General features: G+C 41.1%; 2 protein-coding genes across 2 annotated transcripts in view; one reads left to right on the top strand and one right to left on the bottom strand.

The window, feature by feature from the left end:
- Window positions 1-4,881, top strand: part of ABHD15 (abhydrolase domain containing 15) — a 29,257-nt gene extending 24,376 nt beyond the window's left edge. Inside the window, exon 2 of the mRNA XM_044054455.1 lies at window positions 3,913-4,881. Within this exon, the coding sequence (XP_043910390.1) occupies window positions 3,913-4,426 (514 nt within the window). The 3' untranslated portion in view covers window positions 4,427-4,881. The remainder of the gene's footprint in view (window positions 1-3,912) is intronic.
- TP53I13 (tumor protein p53 inducible protein 13) overlaps window positions 1-23,362 on the bottom strand; it is a 617,213-nt gene that overhangs the window by 519,503 nt on the left and 74,348 nt on the right. The gene's annotated exons all lie outside the window — the stretch shown is intronic.

Raw genomic sequence — 23,362 nt, 5'->3', positions numbered from 1 at the left:
GTAAGGTCAACATCTTGAATTTTGGTATATCCAGGAAAGGGTTTATAATAGATAGGTCCAGTATTGGTCTCCATGCTTTGTCCTTTCTGGGTACCAAGAACAGTCTTGAGTAAAATCCTTGTCCCTGCTCTTGCTGTGGTACTTGCTGAACAGCCCTCATGTCCATGAGAGCTGCAACTTGTTTTTGAGCCTCTGCCCATTGATATTTTTTTGGCAGGTCTGGACAACCGTTTGCCCTTGGCAGGGTATGGAAATGAAACTTGTAGCCTTGTGACACTGTCTAGAACCCATTTGTCCTGGGTTATAATGTGCCAATTTTGAGAAAAAAGTGCTAGTTTTCCCCCTAAGGGTGCTGCCAGAAGACAAGTGCTTGGCGCAGGCAGGGGGAAGTCATTGGGACTGTTTCCTGTACGATTATGATTTGTCCTCTCCACCTTTGGAGGTAGAAGCACTCCACTGCTTAGACCTGTAGGATCCTTGCGGCTGTGATCTGCCTCTAGGGCATCTGGATCTGCCCCTCTGAGGTCTGTCTGAGACTGGAAAGGACCAATTCTTTGTAGGTCAGTGTCTGCTAAATCTAGGTGGCTGTACCTGTAAGAAATCCTTGACAGTTTGCATAGATTTAGCTTTGTCCTCCATTTTCTTTAACACCTCTTCTGCCTTAACACCAAACAAGGTATCATGTTGTAAAGGAGCATCTAATAATTTTGCTTTAACATGGTCAGGCAGATTTTGTTCCTTTAACCAAGCATGCCTCTTAATGACAGAACCCGTAACAGCAGCCCTGCAGGAGGCCTCCAGAGAATCAAACCCACATTGCAAAGTATGCTTTCCAACTTGTTCAGTTGCATGCAATAAATCCTGCATTTCTTTGTTTTCTGCACATTCAGAATTTGCCATAATTTTCTGTTTAAGCAGTGTCATGATATATTGCTGATATTTGAGCATAAGAAACTAGCAATTTAAGGCCCTTATAGCCAAAGTAGCAGATGTGTAAATCTTTTTTCCCCATCTATCCAGAGCCCTAGAATCCTTGTCAGAGGGGGTAGGATTTTTTGCAGTAGAAGCCTTGAACCCTTTTGGACCCAGAGAAAGTTTCTGGGTCTGCAGTAGGGTCTTTGAAAAGGAATTTATGAGAGTCAGGGACCCTGTAGTATCTGTCCGGCTTAACAGGAGCTGGAGGTAAAGAGTCAGGGGTCAGACTAGACTCCGAGAACACATCATCTACAATGTCCAACACAGGTGGAATAGCTAGAGGCCTGTGTTGAGGTAGTAAAAGGAAGTATCTGAGCCTTTTCTTAGATTCTGAAAAATCTTGGCTCTCCCAGTGGAAGTGCTCCCTCATGGTATGCAAGGTTTCCCCAAAAGAGTAGTCCTCAGCAGGAGAAGCTGAAGGAATTGATTCTTCAGCATCAGAATCCTCAAAGGGGGGGAAGAGAATATTCCTGATCAGAAGTGGAATCAGAAGAAATGGAAACCTGATCTGAAGACTCATAGTCTGTCTCTTGCCTAGGATGGGACCTCCTGATAAAAGGTAATTAAGTCTTCGGCCATTTTGAGCATCTGTTTTTTGGGCAAGGAGGTCTGTCCTTGTGACTAGTGAACTTGTTTCTTTGCCTTTAAAGGTGTTTTAGTCTTTGAAGTCTATTTAATATATAATTGTTTATGTCTGAATACACCCTCAGAAGCCGATGCCTGCTCAGCGGCTCCGGACCCATCTGAGGGAATAATCTCCGAGGCTCCAATACCTTGAGTTTCCTGTGGCTTGGCCGACTCCACGTGGGAGTCGGTAGTGGCCTGAGACTCTAAAGTAGCGGGAGTGAGGGGCTGCGAAAGCGCCTCACTGAGAACTGGCGACTTGCTTAGGAGAAGCTTCGTAGACGATTTTGGACCTCGGTTGCCTGTCTTTTTCTTTGCGTTTTTTGTTAACTCCGGTAGTTGGACGGCTATCCGACGACATTGTATAATTAAATCTTCACCCAAAATAGCTTAATGCAAAATCGTTCCAACGCTTAATAGTGCGTTGGTTAAATCTAGCACAAAAACTGACAACTAGCAACGTCGTGGTCAGGGCCTAGGCAAGGAATACAGTAAGAATGAAAGTCCTTATGAGGTATTTGCTTCCCACAAGAAATACAATTATTAACTTTTTCTGACATCGGTCTGGAGCAAGAAAAAAAGATTCCCCCAATGGGGTACTTAGCTTTTAATGAAGATTTCGGATCTGAAACTCAAACACAAAAATCTCAGGAGTCGGCCGACCGGCACTTGGGAGCTGCTTCTGCTTCGGGCACCGCGCAGCAAGAAAGACTGAATAAAATGGCATCGGCTGCATCTTTTATATCCCTGACAACCTGACGTCAGGGAAGAGGTGACAGCAACCGACGCAGGACCCAAGACTTTGGAATTCATGCCGACTGAGGGCAACCTGCCAGCAGGATAACCCAAATGTAATGACTGCAACAGTGAAACACGAAGAACATCTGCCCTAGGGCCACAAAATGATCCTAGTGTGGTGTATCTATGGTGGAATGCAGAACTAATGGCAACAGAAGAAACAAAAAGCTCTACGAGAGTTGCTCACACCTGGAATGATGGAGCCGAGTGAGAGGGCAGAGGGAACAGCAAACAAAAAGGTGTGGTGCATCCCCAGGGGTACAGACTCCAGAAGCAAACAGGCAATGCTCCTGCACTATCAGACCTTGATAATACATCATCTTGGGTGTAATGCACAGTTCTGGAATCCACACAAGGAGAAGGACACTAGGTTGCTGGTAGGAGTTCACAAGAAATCCACCAGATGGGAATAACTGAGACATATGGATCACTTCTCACTACAGACCACAAGCGACAGGAGGGAATGACACCAGGTGCAAAGATCGTGCCAGGAAAAAGTGAAAGGTTCATACTGAACATTAGAGCAGACAGACAGGGAGGAGGAGAAAAGGGCGCGCACACACATTTCGAGAAACAACTACTTCCTACATCTGCAAAAGTACTTCTTCATAGACACACAGACAAGCCTACTAATACAGTAGTCTCCACAACAAATGTTCAAACTGTTCTTAAAAATATCTAAACTAGTGCTTCTTTTAATATAATTTGACAGTCTATTCCAAGTGTCAGCTCCTCAAAGAAACAATTATTGCATCTCTCATTCCTATATAATCTCCAAAACAGGTTGTCCCATGACTAGTACTTTTTGATGACCCAAACATTTCCAGAAGTAGTCTCCAAATGCCCTTTATACCAGACTAAAGTCTTCTCTTAAATAGCTACACAATACACTGTACAGGTTCATGTATTTTAACTTTTCAAAATAACCTTTCACATCCATGGATATCTTTGATACGTGTCCACTGTACTCTTTCCAGTTTATAACAGAAAAATGACCAGCACCACCAAAATTTTGTAGTTCGTAGACACGGTACTAAAATCCAGTACAGGAAATATTTAAATTCCTTGAATCTCACAAAATCATGGACTGGTTTTGGTTATATGCTTTCTGAAGAGATCATGCTTTCTCATACTCACCCAGCAGGCATGTAAAGGATTTAAACCCAGAACTTCTGCAGGGTATAGTTCTAAGCACATCATGTTAAACCTTTATGTCAAACTGCCAGACTTATTAATCAATACAACATCATATGTGTGAGTGGTGTAGAAAAAATCTTTTATGTAATTCTGACTTGGATTTACAAAAATTATTTTGAATTTCAAATGTAGCTGGGAGAATAGGATGGCCAACTCTGTCCCGAATGCAAAACTTTAGATAAAAAGACAATAGGGTGGAGGAGACTTAACATAGGGCATGAACTGGGAAATGGCACAATGCCTGGAAACTAAAGGAATAGTAGCAACACTGAAGACATCTGAAAACCTTAAGATGATTTTCTTTTCTTTATTTTGCAGGTATGCTACAGTGCTAGGAGACATCATCTATACAGAGAGGTTGTTCCACAGCAGCTCACTCTGGGAATTTGAGGAGCTTCTTTTCTGCCATACGAAAAGAAAAGCTGTGAGCTGGCAATCTTACTGGGAGAGGAATGAGCCACTGAGGGATGTGGATGAAGTTGCCGTTCCAGTTCTGTGCATCTGCAGTAAAGACGACCCAATAAGAGGAAATGTTGACAGTACTCTGCCGCTGGAGCTTTTCAAAACCAATCCATATCTCTTCCTCTGGCTAACTAAACATGGGGGTCATTGTGGCTTTATTAGCCAAGATTCCACAATATGGAGTCACCGGGCTACCCTTCAGTTCTTCAAATCAGTCACAGAGTTCTTCCGAATGGAGGAGAGAAGACTATCAGGTCCTAGAAGAAGCTCAGTTCTACTATATAGACAAAGGAGAGGAACACTTCAGAAAAGGGAGCGTGCCTATTCCAGCATTAACATCTTCAACTGGCAAAGATCATATACCAGGTGATGGAAAGAAGCAATAGCAAAACAAAGTTTTTTGTTTAATTTTCGGTCGGAAGGCTGGGCCAGGGGTTTTCAGCTACAAACTGTTACAGCAGAGTTGAGAAAAATATTACACAGAGTTGTACCAAAATGAAACAACCCACTATTGTTAAAGAGATGTACTGCACCTCTGTATTTAACTATTACTTTTTCCTGGGGAGGGGGAGTCTGTTTTTGTTGCATTTTACATCTTATAAACACATATCCAAAGGCTCATGCACTGTATTATCAACATTAAAACAATTAACCTTTATTATATGAAGGAAGTCTTGCCATAAGTGTCTTAAACTGCACTAAAAATGTTGAAGTTACTGAATCATTCAATGAACAGATTTTCTTCCCGTTACAACAGTTAGAATACCTGAACTTCAAGTCTGAAGCAGACTGGACTTTTAAATTAAAAATGAACAAATAATGGAATTGTCTTGCACTGAAAGTAATTTACGTTTTATATGCACACATTTAGAAGGTTCAAGACACCATCTTCAATCTCAAAAATATCTAAGCAAAGTATCCTAAACATGAGCCCTATGGTTACTATGTTGGTGCAGGTATTACAGAAGACTTCTACTTTGGTCTTCTGTAAACTTTACAGTAGGGATATAAACCCTTCCTCTACCTGCTGGATTGGACAGTGTGTTTATGAGGGTTCAATTTTAAATTAAAGTGTAGGGAGCTGCATTAGGTGCGCCTATAAGGACCTGCAGCAATGCAGTGGCAAAGCCTGCCCTGGACAGAGTAGAGATGCAAATGGTAATGTTTTGTAAAGGTGTGAACAGAACTCAAAGTAGCAGCCTCTAGAATGTCTTTGGTTGGTACTCCTCCGAGAAAGGCTGTTGAAGCAGCTGCAGCTCTGGTAGAATGAGACCTAATGCCCATTAGGTTGGTAGCCTCTTTTTTTAGGGGAGACCCGAGGTGGTATTTACACTACTAGGAGAAATTTGGCCAAGGCTTTGGGAACATCCCATCCTCTTTTCGATAGGTGCTATGGGATATTTTACAATCACCTAAGCTACCACCAACCTAGGCAGCAAGGACCCCAATTTTACATCCCCTTCAAAGGATGACACAGAAGTAGTGAGAATTCTGATGCTATTTGTTTTGCAGACGTGCAACAGTTCTACAGTGCGGGATCAAAGGATGCTTTGTAGGCAAGGCATAGATCGCCTCTCAAAACTCTGTAGGAGACCAAGTACAGGGACAGGGCTTTGAGGCTAATAAATCTATTTCTTTTTTTATCTGTGCCTTTCTGTATGTCCATTTATTCCATGCCCACAATTTCGAATTTCCCCATTTTAGAAGTTCTCTCTTTTTTTTTCTTTAAATATCCTAGCTCACTTTATACCAAACATGTCATAAACTTCAATTAAAATATCCCATTACTGTTATTTTAGGTTCTTAGTAGTTACTAGGCTGCATTCCAGGCGACTATTCAGGAGGCTAGCTCAAATTCCTTGTTGCCCAAGCACTGTAAAGTTAAATGACTTGCTCAAACTCACGTAGAAGGCAAATGAAAGCCGAGGGAATCAAGCCCGTACTGCAGGAACGGGTTCATTAATACTGAAGACCTCACAGTCATAAGGACACAATCAATAATCATGCAGTACACAGGAGGTAACAAAATGGTGCATTGTCTTCACCACTGCACCCAAGCCATGTACATAAAAACTATTTCAGTTTAATATTTACAGTCTTGAAAACAGAAAGCGGAGGGATAAGAACAAAACATTTAAAGTACTTCAGTTTAATGCAATCCATTCAACCCAAGCAGCAATATGCTTTGAAATAAAAAACGGAAAGATAGATTAAGAAAATAATTTGAAGATACAGGATAGAACACACATGGGAAATATAACAATGGGTATTTATTTTCAAAGAAAGTATGAGGAAAGATTGTTACAGCTTTCCTAAGGAATGAACAGCATGAAAACAGTAATCAAATTCAAGAATATGCGGTACAGACAAAATTCTTATGATGGCTGGAAAGAAAAGTTAATCAACAACTTTTAACATATTCAGAAAATAGGTGGTTCTGCTGTATTAGTTCCTTGTGCTTGATTCCAAACACAGAATCTCTTCCATTTGTCAGCATAAGATTTTCTAGTACTAGGCCTTCTGGCTTCCAAAATGACATGCATCACAGCTCTACTGAGAGGTGTCGTTTGTATGATTACATGATTAGCCATGTTGCCAGCTTCAGAGTCAGTAGTTGATTGTGCAGGATCCAATTGCTTTGTTGGGACAGTAGCTGTGGTCTTTGAGGAAAGGCCCAAGCTGGGTATTGAGACAGGTTCCTTAGGATTGGGTACCAGTATTGTCGGGGTCAGTTCGGCGCAATTAATATCTTTGGCTTCTCTTGTCTGACTTTTAGGAGGACCTTGGGTAGAAGGGGCAGAGGAGGAAAGGTGTAAACTGATAGGTTTTTCCAACTGAAGGATAGGGCGTCCACTTTCCATGCTTGTCTGTGATCATGCTTCTGCTTCGGGCACCGCGCGGCAAGAAAGACCAAAGAAAATGGCGTTGGCTGCATGTTTTATACCCCTGACGACCTGACGTCATGGAAGAGAAGACAGCAACCGACGCAGGACCCAAGACTTTGGAATTCAGGCCGACTGAGGGCAACCTGCCAGCAGATTACCCAAATGTAATGACTGCAACAGTGAAAAACGAAGAACATTCCCTTTCACCAATGCAAGGGTCAACTGGGAAGGGTGGCATCAGTTAGATACCATCACGGCTGTTCATATTTTTATTATTTTCTCCCTGGCACTAACTGCTTACACTCAGCTAGGCAAATGAGAAGAGCACACAATGGGCCATTCATGGAGGAAGTCTCCCTCACCTCAACAAGAGGCATTCACTTCAAATGGCCCTGCTTCCACAGCAAGAGTGGTGGTCTCTCCAGTCTGCACCAGGAATATCTCCTTGTCCAATGTGTCTGAGAGTGCATGTGAACCCCCAACCCTACCAAGAGAGATGAGTGGGCCACACCCATTTATCCCTCCTTGTCCTTGCCTGGCTCCTTCAGTGCTGAAGCTGCTAAATGAATCCAATTCATCCGGGACACAGTACAGGCTCCATCCCTTTTCACCACAGAACCAGGTTAGGACCAAAACTGTAATATGCCTCCACTGCCAACACCCAGTATGAAGCGACCTGATGGAGGGGGGAAACGATGTAGTTCTGTCCAGACATACAGACTGGTTACCACAGGCTGCAGTCTAGGAGATATACTACACTTGCCTGGATGGGATGAAGGTTACCCTTCCTTACAGAAAAGCATGCAGATGGAAAAGAAGCAATAGAAGCACAATATACCATGATGGCTGCCTAAATGACAGTCCTGCAAATAGCTATTACCCCCATGGATATGAGAAATCCCCACAATAAAACAAATAAGCTGAGGTTCAGTTTGGGGAGGTGCGACAGTCAGCAAACATGGTAGTAAGAAGAACTCAGAAAGATTCTAGAAAATGTTATTGCTCAAATTAAGTTATTCTTAAAAAGTGTATGCCACAATGTATGTAGCATATGCCAAGCTGCATTCTTGGCAACATCCTTCTGCTTCAGGTGATAATGTTTTCTGGCTTGTTCTTTTTGCATTTTTTTGTATTTCCTGACTGCTCCATCATCTTAACCTTCTAAGCCACGTTCCTTGAGAATACAGTGGCCTCTTTCTTTTTGCTTCTTTCATTATCAGCATCAGGATAGCCACTCTGTGGTGTAAACACTGTTCTAGATGACCTGTCATATTTAACATGGAGGACACTCCAACCCCATGTAAAATGGAAAAAAGGGGGTTGACAATGACAACAACCTAACCATCATGTAGCAATGCCTTTTTTTCTAATAACGGAATTCATTCTTCCTCTCTTAAATTGCTTGCGACAACTATGAATTTAGGCACTAGTTCATAGCAGTGCTGATTCATATGAATTCCAACACTGCAAGAGTCTTGTTTTTTTCTGATTGGTTTATGAAGTAATACTTTTAGTAATGTATAAATTGTGACATACAATGTACAACTGTGCCACGTAACATACAACAATATGGTGACCACTTCTCCCCAGTCCCCAGATGACCACTCACATTCAATTTTAAAACCCTCTACTCAGCACAATCTGTAAATACTGGAATATGAGAGAAGAAAATCTGGAAATATTGGACTTTTTCAGAATTTGTTGGACTTGTGGGGGACTCGAAAGCATAGGCTGTACTTCATGTCATTAATGTTCAGTAAAGTGCTTTGAGGAGGGGAAGAGGATGGAGAAAGTTAACTGCAAGTAAACACTTTTTTTCTTAAATAGAACTATTTTTGTGGTGTGTGGTTTTCTTTACATGTTAAAAAAATAACTTGAGAAAACTTTATTTTGTAAGTGTAATGGGGATTGTAAACAGGTCCTGCTGTTCTTTATTTTCTTTCTCCCTGCTTCTTCTTCAGTTTTAAGAAATGTAGGCACTGCAATGTAAAAGAAAAAGTATGACGAGAGAAAAATTAATGTGCTTTTTCTCATTCTTGCATAGAGGAAGGACTGGATGAAGGACCTTATATTGATCTGGTAACAAGTTTTAAGAGAGAACAAGTAAATGAAAAAGAATATTGAATATTACGAAACTATTTTTCTAGCAAATGCATGTGTGCTTAGTAGCAATTCTGCACCTGATCTTAATGTTTCCATGGAAACAGTCCGTTAGAGAGAAATTGTCTGTCTGGTTCTCATGTCTCCATTGAGACAAACAGAGAGAGAAACTGGCTACAGTCTGGTGGACAGTTATTGGCTAGGACATAATGTTCAGTGAAAGCATTCAGGGATTTTCCTAGCTGGGAGAGCTATAAGCTATGACAAAACAAATTAGCACTACTTAAAAGCACAGGCTGCATCATGCATTTTAGCACTCATAACCTATTTTTAGGTTAATTCAAGTCTAAGTGTGGCTGTCAGTTTGGGACTTTTGTTCCTATTAGGAGGGTAAAACCTCAATATTTGAAGATGTAGTTTTGTCTGTTAGCACTACATTAACAGGTTTTATGGGGGTACTGGAGGTGTGTTTGCTTTTTTGTTTGAGGGCTTTCAATAAAACAAAAAGGCTTGTAAGATGTAACATAGGCTCAAATGGATACGACAATAAACAACTGTATAAATTTCAACCTGCCAAACAGTGGATGCATGTAACACAAAAGCTGGAACTAGACATTTAACAAAAAAGGTGTTATACATAAAAGGTGGGAATAGTAACTTTTAATGCAATGATGCTTTCTGTAATGTCTTTAAATGTCAACGGTCAGAGAGATCTTTAGAAAAAAGGTAGGAGCAAACTACTTAGGAAAAAAATGGGAATTCTGGGAACAATATATACGGGGGAGGAATGAGGTTTAAAAAAAGGCAAGACTTAAATGAGCTAGATCATGTTTAAAAACAACTGGGTAGATTACAAGTGATGTATAATGTTTGCAACTGGGAGTGTGTGTCAGTACAGTTTGTTATGTAAAATGCTTGCAACTAGGATTGTGCTGGTGTGGTTTGTTTTCTTTTATATAGATGTATGACTGCTTATGTCGTAAGTGATGGTTTATAATTTAAAAAAAGGGGCAGGAACTGAATAATTTATGTAATGTTGCTTAGGTTATAAAACATATCAATATATGCGAAGCATAAGGTTTGTTAATTTTAACTTAATACAGTTTGATTACATAATACAGCTTGATTACTTTTATACAAATGTAAATGTGCCTATGTCACAAGTGATAATTCAGTAAAGGTGTTTTAAAAAAAAATCTGTAAACACTGGGTCAAAAAATTACTCCTTTCACATACACTGCAGTATTATGTATGACATTATGCCTACCCACTATGTTGGGAACCAAGAAATACTCAGCTACTGGATTGTTCTGAAGTAAAAAGTATTCCATTACAAAAGTGGCATAGTTTAGTTGTTGTCTTTCGGCTTTTCCCGGTTAGGGGTCACCACAGCGGAACTCCGGTCTGCTAATGATTGGTAGTTGATTTTTACGTGCAGAGTTACCCGCCCTGATGCACAACCTTCAACGAAGGTACGCCCATTCACGCATGTCTCCACGCATTAGACGTTCTAGCTGAGAATCGAACCGAACAGCGGCTTACTGTGAGGCGACAACGCTACCGCAGCACCACCAAAGGGTTTATTTCGTCTGAAGTTACCATGACCTCAGATTTTTAAGAAGAGTTCAATGTACTGCAAATCGTAACATTTGGGTTAACCCACTTTCTGTGGTCCATATCATGGGAAGAATGTATATCAAGTACTGGATTTTTCTGCCAATAAGGAAGCTACACTGGTCTCATATCTACTCAAAACTCACCTACACATAAGCTGTGTTGCTGTACATGGTCTGCTGGTTCTTTGATCCTACATTCTCCACTGGGATATGTGCGTGTGGTAGACAAACACCTGTGCAAGGTAGTTAAAGAACTTACAACATAGGCATTTTGCTTAAAATATCCAATAATAGGTGCCCATAACCACAAACATGTCCTAACCAACCCAGTTTCACACCAAGTAATATTCTATATAAGCAAGAAATTAAAAAAGGAAAAACAAACAGATAGATGTACTAGTACAGAGGCATGTAATCTTTCTTTACTATAGCACATTAGAAAAAAATGCCAAGTAGTCCGAACCTGCTACAGAGATTCAAAGGAGTCCTGCTTATTAAGAATAATGTTGAGTATACTCATCATAACTACACATGCCTTAGTCAGATTACTGCTGCATTAGAAATCATAATGTACAGCATTATACCAAATGCAGATACCGGACCATATCAGCCTGACTTCCATAGCTTTCAGACATCCCCACACAAGACCACCCTACCCCATGCTGCAAATGTTAGCAGGATGAATGATATAAAGGAGAAGATGTCCCTTCACCACATTCGATTCATTTTGCCCTAAGGATACTGTACTGACTTTTTTGGTGGCCTCTGGTGTAGTACCCTTTTAAGGGTCTATTTCACATAGTCAAAGTCTTATAACTTCGAACACGTAATGTTCAAACCATTATGTTCGAAGTTACAAAACTTCGACTATGGATTTAAAAAAAAAAAAAAAAAAGGAAAACAAGCCCCCCTACACCCCACACCCCCCCCGCTACTTAAATATACCAACTCCAAGAGCATACCCCATTGAACAAAAATGGAGACCTCCGCTTATGGAGATTTCCAAATGCTCAAACTTTTACAAATTCGAACTTATGGTCTCGACCATATGAGGTTCGAACTTGTAAAAGTTAGACTATATGAAAGGATCCCCCTTTTAAGACATGTTTCACTGAAGATATGGCTACTAATGGTAGTTCTTGTGGTTAGCAGGCTAAAAAGGCCAATAAAAGGAAGGCTTATTGAACAGTAGCCACTCTGGGTTGAAGGACATTAGATCACTACCACAGGGAAAACGCAGTCTACTTTGCCAATTAGGAATTTGGGTGTTTTACTTCCTAGGCTCCTTAATGATTCCCATGACCCCAGGAACAGATGATATTCACTACAGGATCAGTGTGCTCTCTTCCAAGCTCCGAGTCTTAGACATGGTTCCCTTACAAACTGTCGATTAATTTCAGATAGCATTCCTGTATATGAGGCAAACAGCATTTTGAAATGCAAAAAAAAACACAAAAAGAGCCTTTTTTCAGAGGGAATAAAACCCCTGCAGCCCCAAATGTGAATGGCTACATCCACCACACCCCCACTACTTCATATACTAACTCTGAGGTCACTCCATCAAGAGGAAAGGTGTAATCCCCAGTACACCAACTTCACCCTTATGTGAAAAAGCCCGGCAGTTACACATGAAGGATCACACATTCACGTATCCACTAGTAGTGCTTCACAAACAAGCTAGTCTCCCTTGGACATTTGAAATTTGTGTGTACCAGGGCCCCTCACTACTTTGACAGAGGGCTGCATAAATTTCGAAAGACCCTTGGAGCTCTTCCACTCTATTCCTGGAGAAGTAAGAACCAGGATCAAATTGAATCCATCTTGCATGGCCTTTTTCAGTACCTGGAGTATCAGAGGTATAAGGGAAATACACATAGACCTTTAGATAAGGGGGACTGGAAATGCATCCACTGCCAGGGCGGTCTTGTAATGACACAGTAAAGAAAAGGATAAGATTAAGTGATTTTGCGGAGAGGCAAACACATCTGTCTCCGAAATGTTAAAAAGAAAGATTTTTTTGGACAGCTCTTGGGTTCAATTTCCATTCATGGGAGTCTGCTCCATATCGAGCTGAAAGAACATGTCTGTGAAGATGACCCCCACCCCCAGCAACCCAAAAGCTGAGGAAATCAAAGAAAATCACATCTAAGTAGCGGACACCAATCTCCATGCTAAGTGGAGGGAGGCAGCCCAGCCCAGTGCAACTTTAGCAGTAATTGAAGACGGAGGTACATCACATGCAGTGTACTAGCTTGCGCCACGTTCCTGGCTGTAACAAACGTCGTCTGCATGGTAATCTTCATGTGGTGCAAGTAGAAACATGCAAGCAAACAAAGGAAGGCATCTTAAACCCTCTTATCTGAAAGTGCATACATCAGCTACAGGGGGAGTAGGATTACAGACCAGGGGAAAAAAAAATCATGCCGGCCTCGATGACAACCACCCCACGATTCATGATCTGCTCTCGCTCCATTGATAAGGGAATCAATTGATAATTGTGGCAGGGGCTACGTTGGAAGGTACACAACTGGGACAGAAGATCAGCAAAAACAATTTAACATTCATGAGAATGGGTGTGCAAACCTGTCCAGGTGATCAACCAAGACATTTCATCTCAACTCAATGCAATAAACATTGAGATGGACATTTCATTTCATGCCAGATCAAAAGCCATCTTGCCTGTCACACGAGTTTAGAGTAACTTACTTGCTGACATACCACACCACTGCTAAGTTGCCTGCAACAAAGCTGAGGATTCATGGTAGTAAGATTGTTTTAAAGACCCAAAGTGCATAAATAATGACCAGCAGGTCAACTCAGTGGTACAGATAGATAAAGCCTTGACTATGAGGCAAATAATCTGCACCTGAGTAGTAACTCCTGTACTGGAAGAGGTAGAAGAGGTTGAGAATTGAGTGGCTAATGCCTGCTCACATACCCTGGGGAAGGGAGTGCTGGTCCAGTCAGCTAAAGACTTACCAGTGACAAACTGTGTAAGAACTAGGGACATGGGCTTGGATCTGCCAAGCCAGTGACAGTAGCATTTCTTTACATGCTCGTGAAAACATACACATGCAAACAGAAGCATAAGAGCACAGGAGACCATCTGATACTCTCAGTAGCCAACAAGGGGTGGGGTTAGGACTAGTTACAAAACTCTTCTGCCTCTTGAGTTCGTGACAACGTTGGGCTGACAGCAGTTTGAAATGAAGCAAGGCATGGATTGTTGGTGACAAAAGCTGTCCCTTGCAAGTCCCATTACCTGCCAATCCAGATGGTCTACTGAGGTGGCAGCAACAAACAAGTCTGATGGTCCTCAGACTACCATGACACCAACTTTCATCCCTGCAAAGATGTCAGCTCTCACTCCAGTCAGTGGCCACATAGTCATCAATTAGGAATGAATGGGTAGAAATAGGATGTGGGGCTGAAGACCAGCAGGAAGGGAGGTAAAATAACACGTAACAAATAAATAAATGACACCCAATGTATCTGACAGTAATGTGCCTGTCCTTATATGCAACCACTAGCCAAGTCAAAAACATCTAAGGTCACAGTTTGTTCTCACATGGGCTTAAAAAAAAAAAAAAAAAAAAAAAGGCATTCCCAGAATGGCCTTCACTTATGCAATGCATCAGTGGAATTTACTGTGGATGGGAGAGGGATATACATGCAACAATGGACTTCCGAGATACCAAAGACGTTTCCCTCATGTACAGTCTTATTAAGGGGAAAGCAAGAATTGAACAGGACAAGTACCCTAGAGCTTTCAGGATGATCCTTGCATTCGCTGAAGAAAGCCGCAACGCAGCCTAGGAAAACAATGACAAGAGTACTGCAAATATTTCCTGCAGAAGGACAACCTGCATATCGTTTTGCCCAAGACTGTCCTTAGAAAATACTAGTTTGTAAAGGAAATGGCTGAATTTATAAAAGCTCAGAGATGTCCCCAGGTGATGAAACACTGAACAGTGTAGTTCAAAGCTTTGCTCACCTGTTCCTGGGACATGACCTGAATTACGTAGTCATCTAGGTAAAACCAGATGTGTATGCCCTGCACCTTCACATAAGCAAACTCTACAGCCAAATACCTTGTAAATACCCTAGAAATAATGGAAAGTCCAAAGGGCAAGGTGGTTAACTGGAAATGCTCTTTTCCTGATATAAACTGGTGGAATATGGTCCTTGAAGGCAGGAATATGTATGCATTCAAACCTAGTGTGGTTTGAACGGCATCTGGAAGCAGGGGAGACAGAAATGACAAAAGGGGTGAGCATCACTGATATCTTTACCACCACAAACTTCTTTAGCCTTGGCATGCCCAGTATGGACTTGAGTCTCTCTTTTCTGGAAACTAGTTGCAACTTGGACTAGAAACCTTATCCTCATTCTAAAAACAGACTTTCTATTACTGCTGATACAAGCACATATTTTACAAGTGTTGTTTCCAAAGCTATCTTGCCTGGAGGAACATGAGGTATTCCCATAAAAGCTAATAAGCTCTCACGCCAATGTTGCATGGTCAGATAGAACTATTTGAATTTGACTGTTTCTACTTGCTATCAAAGGAGCCGGAGAAGGGAGGGGGGGTGATGTAGTGAGAACTGACAGGCACGCTCTTGGCCAAGAGGGGAGGTGCCGACTTTGTCCCTGCCCACAAATGCACGTATGCAAAATCCAATACCACTTCCTTGCAACCTATAGATCCCCCTCTATGACCCAGGAAACCCATACCATGTATTTAAACTTATTAGAAACACCAACCATCCAACTCAATATCATATTCATGGGTGAGTTTAATTACCCCACTATTAACTGGGAATCGTATACGACACCAAATGTACATGCACAAAGATTCCTGGACTTTGTAAACACAAACTCCCTGGATCAGATAGTCAATATACCAACCAGGGGTGCAACCATACTGGATCTGGTCCTCACTAACATGGCAGAATTCTGCACACCTAATACTGTAATGCCTTCCCTGGTAAGGTCAGACCACAAGAATTTTACTTAGTAAAAATAAAACCTGGACCCCCAGCTAAACCTGAAATATTCAGGAACTATTCTAAGGCTAACCTCCTGCTAATTAAGTGAGAACTTGGCAAAATTTCAAGCCCCCATAAACCTTGAGAACACTGCTGCCTATGCAAAACTGTTCATAGAAGCCCTGTACAAGCATGTTAATAGCTGCATAGAGGCAGCTGTACCCAGCAGGAAGAAGTACAGAACTAACTCAAAAAAACAAGCCACCCTGGTGGAATCATAAAATCAACAGGCTATATAACAGGAGGAAGAAAATCATGGCAAAAATTAGGAGGTGCAGCACCCAGCAGGATAAAAGCATTCTCATCAAGCTAAACAAACTCCTCGGAGGTCAAATAAAGTCTACCAAAGCCAAATCTGAGGTAAGTTTGGCCTCCCATTCAAAGGACAAGCACAAAGCATTTTTTTGCTATGTCAGCAGCCTCAAAGGCAATATACAATTGTGTGCAAAGCTCATTGTAAATGGAGCCACCTATACTGAGCCAGAAGATATAGTAAACCTCCTAGCTGATAAATTCAGCTCCAACTTTACACCCCTCTCCCCCCAAACTTCCCTCAGGAAATATCATCAAATATAACTCCCCCTACTATCATTAGGGAACAGGTCCTTAATGCTCTAAGACAAAGAACACTGCATCACTTGTCTCAGACAATATCCTAGGATGCCTTCTAACATGAAACATGATCTATCAGGGCCTCTGGAATTACTGTTCAACTGTAGCCTCCAAACAGGCTTCATGCCTCATGAATGGAGAAAGGCAACAGTCATCCCTCTGCACAAAGATGGGCCATCTACAGACCCTGGAAACTACAGACCCATAAGTCTCACAAGTCTTATATGTAAAGCCGCAGAAAGAATGATCATTGAGATGATCAAAAGAGATATAGTAAACCTCCAGACATTGGACCCAACCCAATTTGGTTTCGTCAAGGGCAGACCATGCCTACTCAACCTGGGGGACTTCTTTGAGAAGGTCACCAAAGCAATGGATGAGGCCAAAATCGTTCACACTGCCTACCTTGACCTGGCCAAGGCATTTGACACAAAACCTCATTTAGGCTTTGTTGACAAACTCAAGAGGTTAGGTACAAACCCGTATGTCACCCAGTGGATAGCCATCTGGCTCACACACAGGACCCAGGAAGTTAGAATTAAGGAGTCCACCTCTACAAAGAGGCCAGTCACAAGTGAAGACCCCTCATGGATCAGTCCTTGGACCGCTCCTTTTTGGCATTTACTTGTCAGAAGCCAAGGCCAATGTCAGTGGTCTCTGGCTGACTAAATCTGCAGATGATTGCAATGTTCTTCAGGAGGAGCTGACAAACAACTGGTGTCAGAACCATGGACTAAAACTAAATGCTAAGAAATGCAAAATAGTATCCTTTGGGAAGTTATCCATCCCTAATAACCATCATATTGACAACACACCCCTTAGAGTTGACCCAGTAGTTAGGGACTTAGGGACACACACAGATAATAATCTAGACCATCGCATGTCTACAATGGTGAGGAAATCATTCTAAGTTGCGCAACTTATAAACAAACATATGGCATCCAAGTCCAAAGAAGTCATTGTTCCATTGTATTCGGTATTCGTCAGACCTATCATTGAATACAATGCCCCCTTTGGTATGTACCTAACCAGGCATATCCAAGAACTGGAATATCCACACAGATTCCTCATTAAAAAAGAATACAGGGCAGAAGTAAAATGTCCTATGCAGACTGCCTCAAGGCCCTATACCTGTATTCAGTCTCCTACAGGCTTTTGAGGGGAGATCTATGCCTGGCATACAGGACATTGTCAGACCCCACTCAGATTAACCTCCTGCATATCCACAAAACAAACAGCACCAGAATTACCAGTTCTAAAGACTTAAACCTTTCCTGTGATATAAATAGGCCCTGCTGGAGAGACAGGTATTTATCCCAGAGACTACTGTCTATGGAACAGGCTTCCCCATCCATGTGAAGCAGAGTTCCTCCCGAACCCAATTCAAGTGCAACTTGGACAACTGGAGAGAAAACCAGAAATTCATCCCTGGTTTGGCACCTATGTCTCTAATGGACACAGGTAACCTGTAAAAGGTTAATCCCCCAGGCCCATGCTTACACTTATCAAGCATACTGGAACTTGTCTAAGATTTGGGATGCATGGCTATATTGTTTTTTTTTTTTTCTTTTTCTGTAGTTTCATGAATCTTCACTCGAGAGCAGCCAAAAATATAACATTTTATCCATGGCTATATTCAGAAGTGGTTCAATGATGTTCTTAGGCAACCAATGAATCCTTAATTATGTGCATGTCATCTGATAACCAAGAATTCAGCAGCTGCCCTAGAACAATCATATAACCACATTTAAGAATGTGCTTACAGACTGTCAAGTTGGTTTGCAAAAATCTGGAAAGATGTTGAGCAAGTGCTGCATCCCACATCTCCTCGGTTATCTTTTTGACCTACTTTATGAGGTCTCCTTGAAACTGAAATCACACTTGCGTACTTTAGCTGACTTTTTGACAGTGCGATTGATGTCACTGATAGGGGTCATTTTGTCCATGCCTCTTACTTTACCATTGGCAAACCATACAATGACTCCCCAAGCAGACACTCTCAAGCTTACCACTTAAATAATACTTGCATTAACTGATGGCTTGCTCAAAGGCTCTCTGTACACACTGATGGATTGCTAACTGGCTCTCTGTACACACAGGGTGACAGCTGGTGGTACTTTCTCATTTAATGGGTTAGTTATTAGTGGAAGCCCCTAGGTCTTTGTGCTGGGTTCCCTTCTCTTTGGAATATACTTCCTTAATGCATAGATGCTAAAGGCTTACAATTCACAAAGTTTGTGGACAACTGCAGACTGGAAGCCATTTACCGATTCCCACAGACACTCATATTTCCAAGAAGGGCTAGACAAGAGTCAGCACCGGTGGTTCTGACCACATACTTAGGCATAACGTGAAAAAATGTAGCCCAGTCATATTTGAGATTATCACATAAAAAGGAACTCTACTTAAGGTCAATATAGTTGTTAAAGGAATGAAGTTTGAGGAAAGACAGGAACTGATCCATTTTTAGTACCGTTTGTTTGACAATTATACAAAAGAATATATGTGATGTAGAATGTTTAACTGGGAATATGTTAACATGGTTTGTTTTCTTTTATATAAAAGCATGTCTGCCTATGTCTTAAATGATAATTCCATAAAGGTGTTAAACACACACACAGTTAACAGACCTAGGTATTCTTCAAAATTCAACCATCTTACAACTTTTAAATTAAAAGCAGCAATCACTGTAAACTGCTTTTGAAAGAACTGTTGCGAACAAGCTTAAAACCACATAAAATATTTACTGCGTGGTATCAGTGAAAATCTAAATCAGTAAATGAAAGGGTGTGACATATGTAATTTCATAAACAGTGCCAATACCTGAAGATAAAGAGCATCAGTGTCACCACTTGCAATACAAAAACTGTCTACTAACTGCACTTAAAATGTCTACAGTTACATGACTAACACTAACTGTTTTAGGACTTTCAACATGCACTACTACATCACACTAAAATTCTGGAGACCTACACATCTGAATGAAAACTTTAAGACATGAGAGCAATCCGTCCACATACTCCTGGAATCATCATTTTCAAATACCTGTTACTGGGGGAGGAGATTTCTGTAGTTAGCAAATTCAAATGTTTTTCCCCATGTTATTCACTGTCATGTTAAATGTTATGGCCGAGGAATTGACAACTGAGGATTTTGAGAAGAACTTTTCATGGTCAGACTAAAAAAAATAAGGAGAACTAAACTGGGAAGGGAGGTTGGCATAATGGTTAAGGTGTTTACCTTGCAGACACAAAGTACAGGGTTTGATTTTCAGTTTTAAGGGAAATTAGCTAAGCTTAAAATGGCTTGCAAGAGCATCAAGCCTAGTAGTTACCTATGAACCTAAGAAATACTCCTCCTCTTCACAGGATAGAGGAGGAAGGCTCCAATTCTTGTCAAAACCAAGGACCATCACTGGTACTTGGCAAAGGTTCCTTTTCCATTACTCTTAAATGAGACATACATTGGTTCTCTACAGCACATAATCACTAGCCAAATGAGTGTAGTATACACAGCGTGATGTACAGATGGAGGAGATGGCCTCCTCTTGAACAAGAACATAAGCAGCAGTATCTGGGTTGATAGCAGGCTCCTCCACAATGGAAATATCTGGATCTTTAACTCCTCTGCTTCCTAAATAATTCTGGGCAAGCTGAAGTGAGTACTGGTGTAGGCAGCAAGGAAAGTGTCTTTTTAAACAAATATTGAGGGTGGGATTTTAAAGGAAGTTACGGTTGAGGCAGTGTCTATGGTAATTTACTACCTGAAGCAGTAATATGGTGCCCAAGTTAAAAAAAAAAAGCCTACAAGCCTCCAGGATTCCTTACCTTGTTAATAAGAAATCATGGATGCATGAGGCATGATCTGGACTCCAAATGCTTGACCGGATTCACAATACCATATCAATTAGAAATTTTAAAGTGGTGCTGAATGGCAGTGGAAAACTTAAGTATCAGAGTAGCTTAATACATTCAGTAGGCTGCACAGCATAGGGCATGCTCTACTTGTGTGTCATTTTTTTACTGGAGGCATTACATGTTGGACAGGCGATATGCCTACACTACTAATACTGACACACAAATTGCACAGTAATATGACTGGTAAGGCGTTTGTTCAGGACCAGGAAGGGCCAAGAGCATGGGCAGCAATGCAGTTTCATGAGGCATTCCCTTCATATAGTGAGGATAAACTAATTTAGAGAGTGTTGAACTGCCCTTTTGTAGTGCAACCCACAGCACACCAACGCTCTACTGTGAAGCATAAAATATTACAGACAACATACATCAGGCAATTTGGGAGAAATCTCTGCAATTGTACAGTGGGCACAAAGGTTCCTGGATTACTTCAGGAATAGACAAAACTCACTTACATTACATGGTTCTGAATCTCATTACTGTTCTGGCAACAGACATGCAATATTGGGGTAACATTGGATAAAGTTAGGCAACTCTGCCCGCTGGTCTGACATTCCATGGGCAGACTTGGGGTTTACATTTAGAGCAGCACTACAGCACAGCAGACACCCTTCACAATGCCAATCTAGTGTTTTTGGAATCAGACCTCTAATCAGCATCAAGGTCAGTGGAGATAATAAAGCTCTGAATGACTCCCTACATATCCGTATCCTTGTCTCTGAAGTCACAAGAGAAGTTGAACCACCCTTAGTAAAACCTGAAAATGGTCAGGTTCAGACTATTTTGGTTAGAACTCCTATGTTCTCTTAAAAGAAGGTTTGTCTTGTTTTATCTGTTTGTGCTGTTTCCAAGTATTTAAACAGAAAACGTTATCTTACCTTTTCTTTTAAAAAACAACTCAAGATGTTTTTCCATCACCGAGGAGCTAGAATACCTGAAAACCTTAGACTGCCAAAATTTCACTATGCTCATGTCCCTCCCTATAGAGAACATTGTGTAGAATAATCCTTGAACAATACCAGACTACCACAAAACACTTTTGCTGAGTAGTTCTGAAATCTTACTCAGATTTGTAGTATCTACAAAACTGCAAATAATACCCGAAATGATGAAAACACAGTATGTGATGAGAAAAAAATAAATACATTTGGTCAAAAATAAAACACTAAGTTGCTAGCTCTATAGCATAGAAGCCTAAAGCCCTGACTAAGACACGAGTTTAAACAGCGGCTTGGGTATCTTTAGGAGCTGGAAGAGGGAGATGGATGTAACCTACCACCTCACCCTTTTGGAGGGGGCTCTGACTTTTAACATGGTTGACACCTAGCAGAACACTATGCGTCTTCACTATGAAGATAAGAGTTTATGAAGCCTGTGCTGAATTTTGCAAGTTGCACAGTCAGCTGAAGGGGATTCAGCATGCAGAGGAATATATCCATCTCAGAGGGCCCTTGAAAGAGCCACAGCAGGGGATGGGGGTGCTCTGCCAGGGCAAAAGGCAGGTCAGCCCTCACGACCAGCAAGCTGACCTGCTCCCTACAACCAGATTCTCACTATGAGCAGATGAGCTCATGTGAGATTCCCAAGTAGGAACGAATGGGCTTGTACGGCTCTCGCCTCATCCAGAAATTCCCAGCTTCCATGACTATGGAACAAATGGACTGACTGGATGCAGGCAGAGGAGACACTAGGCTTGGTCCTGAAAGGAGAGGAGGGGGCATTAGAAAGAGTCACTGTGAGCTGAAAACGATCAAGCACTAAAGCGACATCAAAGCCACTTGAAGTGAGAATGGATTAAGACATGGAACAGTAGATACAGAATCTAAATTGTTTTTATTTATTATTTGATATTTGTTTACAGGGAAAATCTAACTGGGTATGAGCCCGTTTTCAGTTAAGACCCAGGAAGAAAAGCTCCACAGTAAACATTAAACAGAATTAAAGAAGAAAAACAAAATTGAACAATGGTTACAAATATTAAGACAATAACAAAGTAATACTTTCTTTTATTGTATTCACAAATTGTAAGAAAAATATAAGGCAAGCAATAAAGTTGACCATACATTATATACAAAATAGAAGAGAGTTCCTAATATGCAAGTTACATAACAAAGCATGAAAAATATATAACAGAATAAGTAATAGGTTGTAACAGCCATATACTCTTTCTGGCAGGAGAACTAGGTAATAAATTTCAGTCATAAATTCTGGGCTAGATAAAGGCTAGTGTAAGAATATAAAGAAAGGACATTAGAAAGTTAAGAAATTAAAGAGAAGTGGGGCTAGAAAGTAGGCACTGCAGGAAGGGAAGTAGGATATATCAAGAAAGTGTAGTAATAGTGGGGAAGAAGGAAATAAAAAAGGGAGAGTACTAAGATGGCAAGAAACATGGGCAGATCCAATTATTGGCAAGATGTTCTTTCAGCCTAGACTTGAAGGAACAGTAGTAAGGTACAAGTCTGATTGCTTCTGGAATGCTATTCCATGATTTGACAACACAGTAAGGGTACAGACTAACCCAGTTAGCTCTCTGGGCTTTGTAAATAGATAGTAGATACTTGAGAGAGAAGCACAAGTCACGAGATAGAATATAGTGTTGAAGTAGGGATGATGTAGTTTGCGAAAATGAGGAGTTGCACCGTATTTTGTGAGTTAATGTTAGTTGATTAAAGGTGAGAAGGTGGAGTAGTTCAAACCCATTTAGGGACTTGACGGCAGAGGAATGCTGGGAGTAGTGGGCCTGCCCTGTGGCAAATTTAGCTATTTTATTATAACATTGACTAGGTTTTGCTTTGAGGGAAGAATGAAGATTGGTTAGAACAGGTGAAGCATACAGAAGGGAGGGCAAGAGATAGGTGGTGGCAAGGGTTAATCTTGTGGAGTTAGAGATGAATCTCTTAGCCCTATACATCATGCCCAATTTTTGATTAGTTTTTTTATGTTGTTGCTGACATGTAGGTCAAACTTAAGGATTGTTGTTAACAGTTATGTGAAACCACATCAACTGAAGTATTGTTCAGAGAAGTAATAGCAAAGTTAGAGGTATCTGGAGAAAATTGTTTTGGCAAAAATAGTAGAAGTGTAGTTTTTTGGGGGTTAGTAGTAAATGGTTGTTGGTGACCCAAGACTCA

Source organism: Protopterus annectens, chromosome 13.part0 (genome assembly GCF_019279795.1).
Source record: "Protopterus annectens isolate FY-2018-M chromosome 13.part0, PAN1.0, whole genome shotgun sequence".
Classification (NCBI taxonomy): domain Eukaryota; kingdom Metazoa; phylum Chordata; order Ceratodontiformes; family Protopteridae; genus Protopterus; species Protopterus annectens.
Note: the sequence above shows the minus strand (reverse complement) of the source record. Positions and strands in the feature narration are given on the sequence as shown.